This window comes from Diplodia corticola (assembly GCF_001883845.1).
Source record: "Diplodia corticola strain CBS 112549 chromosome Unknown scaffold29, whole genome shotgun sequence".
In the NCBI taxonomy this organism is placed as follows: domain Eukaryota; kingdom Fungi; phylum Ascomycota; class Dothideomycetes; order Botryosphaeriales; family Botryosphaeriaceae; genus Diplodia; species Diplodia corticola.
Window position 1 is genome coordinate 380,324 of NW_017971508.1, and position 7,779 is coordinate 388,102.

The 7,779-nt window shown below is 57.7% G+C and overlaps 4 protein-coding genes across 4 annotated transcripts; 2 read left to right on the plus strand and 2 right to left on the minus strand.

Annotated features, from left to right (window-relative positions):
- Positions 1 to 572: 572 nt before the first annotated feature.
- BKCO1_29000107 (dna-3-methyladenine glycosylase) lies at positions 573 to 2,395 on the minus strand (the record flags this gene model as incomplete). Its single annotated transcript, XM_020273763.1, has 3 exons — positions 573 to 636; positions 995 to 1,467; positions 1,631 to 2,395. 3 exons carry the CDS (start codon positions 2,393 to 2,395, stop codon positions 573 to 575), a joined length of 1,302 nt encoding a protein of 433 aa, XP_020129888.1.
- A 769-nt stretch (positions 2,396 to 3,164) lies between these two features.
- On the minus strand, positions 3,165 to 4,016 carry BKCO1_29000108 (ubiquinol-cytochrome c reductase complex 14 kda protein; the record flags this gene model as incomplete). The annotated part of the gene is made up of 5 exons (XM_020273764.1): positions 3,165 to 3,269; positions 3,329 to 3,382; positions 3,439 to 3,547; positions 3,659 to 3,687; positions 3,750 to 4,016. The coding sequence occupies 5 exons, from the start codon at positions 4,014 to 4,016 to the stop codon at positions 3,165 to 3,167; spliced, it is 564 nt and encodes a 187-aa protein (XP_020129885.1).
- A 488-nt stretch (positions 4,017 to 4,504) lies between these two features.
- Positions 4,505 to 5,720, plus strand: BKCO1_29000109 (mitochondrial folate transporter carrier; the record flags this gene model as incomplete). The annotated part of the gene is made up of 2 exons (XM_020273765.1): positions 4,505 to 4,919; positions 4,972 to 5,720. The coding sequence occupies 2 exons, from the start codon at positions 4,505 to 4,507 to the stop codon at positions 5,718 to 5,720; spliced, it is 1,164 nt and encodes a 387-aa protein (XP_020129886.1).
- A 1,049-nt stretch (positions 5,721 to 6,769) lies between these two features.
- Positions 6,770 to 7,440, plus strand: BKCO1_29000110 (uncharacterized protein; the record flags this gene model as incomplete). Its single annotated transcript, XM_020273767.1, has 2 exons — positions 6,770 to 7,335; positions 7,392 to 7,440. 2 exons carry the CDS (start codon positions 6,770 to 6,772, stop codon positions 7,438 to 7,440), a joined length of 615 nt encoding a protein of 204 aa, XP_020129835.1.
- Positions 7,441 to 7,779: the final 339 nt, after the last annotated feature.

The following is a 7,779-nucleotide window of genomic DNA, read 5'->3' on the forward strand; positions in this document are numbered from 1 at the left end:
GGGGAGGGAGGGGATGGGAGGAAGCCAGGGTCGTTTGTATGTATGTTGTGCATGCGTTGCGTTCGGATTCCTGGCGCACGGCAAGAATAGACGAGAGGTGAAAAACGGGGCGGTGGCAGCGAGCAGGGATATGGGGCAGGCAGGCAGGCAGGTAGGCAGGGGAAGGGATGGGAGAGAGAGAGAGAAATGGGGAGGAAATGTAGATGTTGCAAAACAAGTTGCAACATGACGTTGCTTGCGTGATGATCAGACAACCCTCCGGTCAGGTTGGGAATCATGGTAAGGGAGGGAGCAGCAAAGTCGTCTCAGCAGCAGCAGGCCCCACGGGCGCGTGCGCGCGGGTGGGGGCAGGAATGCTTGCTTTTTCGTTCCTTTTTCTGTTCCTTAAAGGACAACGGGAGGGAGATCTATGCTACGTGTATCATTTTTGTCGAGATCTGCTCTGGCTTCGGGAAGTGGAGCATCACCGTCTCGAGCTCTGAACACGATCTCTGGTCTACCCGTTTCCGTTGAGTATTTTCGTAATCCCCGACACCTCTAGTTTGATTGTACATTTCAGATTGGCGCGACACTCACGTTGTTAGGGCGTCAATGTCGACGTCCTCGACCCTCCACATGTACCACATGAAAAGGCTCCTGTGTTTGGGAAATTCTCTAGTTAGTAAAAATGGATATTCGAATGTCTCGCCTTGCCCGCTCTTCGAGCAAGACAACGCCTCACTTGTGATTCCAACCCGTGACAAGCAATCGCCCCCAAAACGCCACGAAGGAAAAGAAAAGAAAAATCAGAAACAGAGGAAAGAGGGAGTGCAATACGGTCAAGGCGAAACTAGGGCGGCGGGAAATGAAGGAATGGTCCATTGGCCGCAGAAGAAGTGAAGCATCGATAAAATCGAGCTGATCCTGACCAGTGTTCCAACATCTCCAATATGGAATTCTGGGGCAGTAGCTCGTGCGTTCGTATGATAGGAAAATCCGAGAGAAATGCACTTACCTGTAAGGCGCAAACTTTGCGGAATGCTCCAGCATCTCCTTCTCGCCCAGGTATTTCCATTTTCCTCCCTTGCCACTGGACTTCAATTTCGCAACATCCTTACCCAACCACGCGGCCATGCCTCTCTGGACACCGAGATCTCCGGTGCTGAATACATCCATGCGCTTCAAGGCGAAACAAGCAAACATCTCGACGCTCCAGCGACCGAGGCCGCGCACGGCGATTAGCCGCTCGATGACCTCGGCGTCGGACGCCTGTACCAGCATCTGCGCGGATAGCTCTCCAGACGCGAACTTCTCGGCCAATCCCTTCACATACTCGGCCTTGCGTCCGGAGAGGCCCGCAGTGCGCAGAAAGGAAATGTCTGCGGCGGCAACTGAGGTGGGATCGGGAAAGAAGGTAGGGGAGTCATTAGTGTTGGGGAAGAGGGCGATGAACTTGTTCCTGATGGATTTGGCTGCCGCACCCGATACCTGTAGAACTTTATTAGCACTCGTCATCTACTTTAGCAACGCCCTGGAAGGCGTGTATCGGGGGCATTGAAAAGAACCATCAAGCCGAGCCCGCCGCAAGTTGAACATGGTTGTCCCCAGTGATCAAGAAAGGCGACGAAAGAAAACATCATCGCCAACTCACCTGCTGCGCCAGGATCCCGCTCACCAACGCCTTGAACGGATCGACATCCTCCTGCAGGCCCTCGGGCGAGAAAATCTTACACGGATGCTTCTCGATAACCACCTTCAGCCTCGGATCCACACGGATCAAATGCTCACACGCCCTCTCGAGCAGGTTCTCCGTCGTCGTGTCGGGCAGCACCGTCGCCGCGCCGGCAATGGCTTCCGCCAGCGCGACCTCGCTCGCCTCGGGCACGTCGGCCGAGTAGGCGACCATGCGCGACCCGCCCGGCGTCGACAGCGGCGCGTTGGTGGCGTGCGGTTCTGCGAGGCGCGGCTTCGTGGCGCGGCGCTTGATGGGAGAAGCTGCGTCTGCGCCGCCGTTGAGCGGGGAGGACGACGCCATCAGCCCGACGGCTGAGGGCGTGGGGGTGAAGGGTGGGGGCTTGGTTGGAGATGGGTCATCCTGCTTGGCGGTGGTGGTTTTGCGGCGCTTGATGGTGGGCGTGAGGGGGGTGACGAATGCGCTGGTTTCGGCGTTGATGGTTACGGGTGGTTCGGCGGGTGATGGGCTGAGATGGTTGTTGTTAATTGGCTGTGCAGCTGAGTCGGCGCTCTTTGAGGGTCGGCCGCGTTTCTTGCTTGAGGGTTGAACCGCGGGAGGGGGGTCCTTGGCCTTCTTGTTCGTTTTGGATTTCGGAATAGGGGCTTCGGCTTGGATATCAGGAATGGCTGGACTAGCAGACTGATTGGCTTGGATGCGGGCAGATCTTCTGGCGGACGACATAGTGGCAAAACGAGCCAAGTGATTCCGCTGGCTGGAACGAAAAAGTGCGGTGATTGTGAGTGGGCGGGTAGACTTGACGCGTAAGAAAAGCAAATGCGTGGATGTGGTGGAGGGGAGGAGTCGAAACATGGAAAGGTGGTCGACGCGGTAAGGTTCAAGTCGCGACAAGAATGACGTTGTAGCGGGGAGCAGGCTCTCGCGAAGTCACATGGGCTGCTGTTGCCTGGAATCGGTTCCGTAAGCTGCCTCATCCTTGGCGTATTATTAATTGCCGTCTCTGCGCTGGTTGGTTGGATGACCTTGTACCTGCGGGTGGACGGAAGATGATGGGGAATAGGAGCCAGATGCAATTATCCGAACCGTGGCTCCGGGCGAACCACGACGCTCCAACCCGAGTCAATGCCATGTATACAACGTCGAAACGCGATTCCAAAGTGCGTGCTCAGAAATGGCTCGAGAGCATTCATGTATTTCCGGCTTGGCAATTACATCAATTGAATGTGTTTTTGATTTGCTGCGACAGCACTTGCCTGGCCATGCACTTCCGCTTCCCGAGAATTGGCTCAGCTGAGCACATGCGAACGTCGCGTGGCTGCGCAAGTCCATGCGTGCACCTGAAAGGAGATTAAAAAAAGGCCTTCCCTTCATCGTTTCTCTTTGGTAGTGTACAGTCTAAAGCACACGGACTGCGGCGACACCTGTTCTGGCTAGCACCTTCTGTCTATACAAATGTGCTCTTGTTCATCTTCTGCTGATCCGCGCGTGGTATTTACGACCTCTTTGCCGGCTTCTTGATGACCATAGCCTCCAGATCCTCACGCTCCTTAAGCTCGGCCTCGATCTCCTGGATGATGGGGGTCAGGTAGGGAGTGTCCTGGGAGGAGTTAGCAAGTCGCGTATTCTCCCCAATGGCAGATCCAGTCCATTGCATACCTCCTCGGGCTTGGTCTGCTGCTCCTTGGGCAGGAGCTGGTGCGCGAGCGAGCACTTTATTTCCATTAGCCAATCATCCCCACCCGTTGTTCCTGCCATGTTCATCGTACCTGGAAAGCGCGACGCATGCGGAAGACACGGTCGTAGGCCTCCTTGGGAGGGAGGCGCTTGAGAGCCAGCTGGACCGTCTCAGACTCCTCGGGAATCAGGTCATCGGCCCTACGGAGCGAAAGGCGTTAGAGACGATCGGCCATGTCGGGAATTGAGAGTTTGCGGAGGGGACGAGGAGGGCCAGCAGCAGGCCATTGGTTGCTGGAGAGGAAGGCATACCTCAGACCGAGCTTGCGGTGACCGGCGAGCTGCAGTGCGAGATGGGTCAGCGGTGCAGGCGGAGCTGGGACAGCGGGCGACGGGGACGCACGTCAGTGTACCAGTTGGAGAGCGGCTGGATCCACCCGCGCAACCAGGGGCGCTTGACGATGAAGCTGGCGACGGACGGGGTGCTCATTGTGGCGATGTGCGGCGGGGGAGGCGTAGGAGTGGAGATGCGGGCGTGCTCGAGGCTCTGCGGCTGGTAGCAAATGCCCGTCAGAAGTTCGACGTCGACACCGGGCGAGGAAGGGCTTGGCGTCAGGGCTTCGCGCGCGTGCTCATTGGGCAACTGACGCCAGCCAATCAGCACGCCCATCAGACCCGGCCGATCTCGCATCCGCCTCTAAGCGTGCGCGCCAATCCAATCGGGGCGGTGGCCGCCCTTGTGCTGGGACTTGCGACGCATGACCGGCCATGGATTATGGATTAATTTCTTAGCTCCAATTCCGGGCACCCCCACCCACCTTCTGACGTCCACCGCGCCCGCGCTCCAGATCATTATTGTCCGCAACACACGCCGGGACGCGGTACTCCACCAAACCACCTCCATTTACGTCGCCCGTCCGCCGTGTGCCCCGCGCTGCCAGTACCATCCGCCGCCGCTATTCTACCCACCTCTGCCGACTCGCTATCCTCAAGCCTTCGCAGATTGTCAATGGATACCACCGTCAACCGCTGACCCTCAAGTGCCGCGGGGCCGCACACTGCGGAGGCGCCTACACCGGGAGGTGCGGCTCCATTACTTGAGAGTGCATGCGACCAAGAGCGCCGACGACTCACTAAATCCCAGGCGCACCTGCCAAAATGACGACTCCACCCTCCACCGCGCCTGCGCCCACCACCGCCGCCGACCACAATGGCCGCACAATGCCGAAGAGCGTAGCCGTCTATTTCTCCCGTCTGCCGCCATCTTCCATCAATAGTTTCTGCGGCGCTATGGCCGGCGTAGCTTCTGGCATTGTAACCTGCCCGCTCGACGTCATTAAGACGAAACTGCAAGCACAGGGGGCCTTCCGCCGCCCTAACAACGGCGCAAAGCTCTCGCCCTCTAAAGCACTATACCACGGCCTGTTCGGGACAGCGAGAGTGATTTGGCGCGAGGATGGCGTGCGTGGCATGTATCGAGGTCTCGGCCCCATGCTGCTCGGATACCTCCCAACATGGGCGGTGTACATGAGTGTGTACGAAGGGTCCAAAGACCTCTACTACAACAACATAGGTGCGTCATCGGCTGTGCTCTGTGCCTGTGCATCTGACTGACTCCCGACGAGACAACAAGTGGCTCGCCCGCGTCTGCGCGTCCATCACGGCCGGCGCCTGCTCCACCATAACAACAAACCCCATCTGGGTCATCAAGACCCGCCTCATGTCGCAGGTCAGCTCACGCGCTTCTGAAGACGCGCGGCCCCCCTGGCACTACAAAGGGACTCTGGATGCCGCCCGCAAGATGTACCGTACTGAGGGGATTCTGGCTTTCTACTCTGGTCTGGGCCCGGCTTTGCTTGGATTGACACACGTTGCGATCCAATTTCCTCTCTACGAATACTTCAAGACGCAGTTCACAGGACTGGAGATGGGCCAGAACATGGCCGGGGAAAGCGACACGCACACTATTGGCATCCTGGCGGCCACTTTCCTCAGTAAGATTTGTGCGACGTCTGCAACATACCCACACGAGGTTCTCAGAACGCGCCTGCAAACACAGCAGCGCACTCTACCATCACACTCGCACGAGGACATTTCTTTCAGGGGCGCACTGGATGCGCGGAATGCCAAGAGACATCCGCAAGGTGCTGCATCCTCCGATGGCATGGTCAACTTGCCCCGGTACCGCGGCCTGATAAGGACATGCAAAACAATTCTTCGGGAAGAAGGTTGGCAGGCGTTTTACAACGGTATGGGAACGAACATGGTTCGTGCTGTCCCAGCAGCAATGACTACAATGTTGACGTTCGAGATGTTGAAGAAAGCGTGCTATGAGGTGCAGAAAGCAGGGTCGGCGTCGTTAGACGAGGATTGAACACCCAATTAACAAGCGGTGAAAACTTGCAATGCGGATACCCACAAAGCGTGGTTTCGTTCAAGCGCGCGGCATCCGGCAGGCCCCGCATGTTTGGTTCGTATGTCTGTATATACGCTGCATCGCGAACGTGCCTGCACCTTCACGTGTTTGTCTGGGCCTCCTGGAGTTTCGGGCGATTCAGAGACCTGAAACCCCTAGGATAGCTCCATGCCCTCCTTCTTTGGCAATTCTTTTCCTATCCTTTTCGATTTTCCTTTCCGATTCCCTTCCAGAATGGGACAAGTGGGGCCTCCCTCAGGAGCAACTCTTCATACATTTTTATCAAGGGCGGCGGCAAGTCTGGACATTGGCACACAAGCGATCTCGTCTACAGCAAGCAATCAACGCGTTTTAATCCTACACTTCTGTTCATGTTGGTGTTTGCCGTCAGATGGCTCATATGTTCTCTTGTCTGCGTTATGCGGAAAGTGAAGATACTTGACTGATATGACAGGCTCTTCTTTGGTGTCATACTACGGTTTCTGCACCAAGCTGGGTTGGGCTCGCATAGAGGGCGGCCGATGGGTGTAAGCCGACCTGAAGTGCTTTTTTGCCCATTGCTCCAACGGCAGTGCTACCTTGGCCTAATTGATATAGATTAACCTTTCTTAGGCCGCGGTCTGTCTTTTCTACCTCTTTCTGCGACAATTGCTCACCCTGCTGACTGGGATAACTGACAGCAGTTCTAAGGTAATCGTCAAACTTATGACGTAAATGCTTTTGCCCGCGGACTGACCCAAAAAGAGTTGCTAGCAGCGACTTGGTTCGAGTCCGAATCCGAACCTATCACCTCTACTCTCCATTATCTGGTCCACTTCACGGACTTTGTTTACACCACGACAACCGACCGTTCACCATTCAGAACAGACTCGTGCCAGACGGCCTCTACTGATCGTGCGGGCAGAAGAAGTGAAGCACCACGTTTTCTGCTCCACCAATATCGCCCACTATCCACGCTCACCCAGCACACACAACTTCGCCACAGTCTTGGTACGACCGCCGCGACCATGGACGACCACCGCGATAACGGTCCAAAATACGGCACGGCGAAGCGGGAGCCACACGCTCCCAACAAATCGGGGGTAATCGAGAGAGATTTCGCGGCGGAAATGACGACGACGACGATGGCGCTGTCGCCAACGCCGTCACAGGTGAAGCTAAAGAGGGAGCTGTGGAAGAGGTACAGGTTCCGTGACAGCGATGACGACGACGAAGAAGAAGGAGGAGGAGGAGGAGATGGTGACTACAACCCAACCGACGACAGCGACGGCGACATCGACAACGACGGCGGCGAACCGACCTCACTACGCCCCCAAGCCACGACGGCCACCACCACCACCACCACCACCCCGACGTCCCCTCCACCCGCCGCAAACCCGTCACCATCGCCCCGCCCCGCCGCCCCTACTACCGACACCGAAAATCCCTACCTCCCCCGTCTCCCAAACCACCACCACCGCCACCATCGCTTCCACCCCAACATTTGGCCACCGCCGCCGCCGCCACCGTTGCCTTTGCGCAAGCGTAACGATGGCGATGGCGATGGCGATGGCTATAACAATGGCGGCGGCGTGTTGACTCATAGCAAACGGAACCCGCGGACACAGTCGGCGACGACAACAGCAACAGCAACAGCAGCAACAGCAGCAACAGCGGCGGCGGCGGCGGCGGCGGCTGACGTTGAAGTCGGGGCCGTCGCGCGGTTACGTCGCTTTTTCTCGGCGAGGAGGAGGACGACGACGAGCAGCGGGTCGGCGGCGAGGGGGAAGGGAAAGAGAAAGGGGACGGTAGGTGAGGGGGAGGGGGAGGGGGAGGGGGAGGTGGGCGGGTTCGATGCGAGGGGGCGGGGGGATTTGGTGGGTGGGAGGGTTGATGGGAGGGTTGATGGTGATGGTGGCGGCCGGCGGCGGCATCATGGGTCAGTCGCCGTTGGGGAGGAGGAGGAGGAGGGCGGCGATGGCAGTGTCAGCGGCGGCTGGAGCAGCTGGAGCATCAGCAGGGGCGTCGCGGAGCTGGT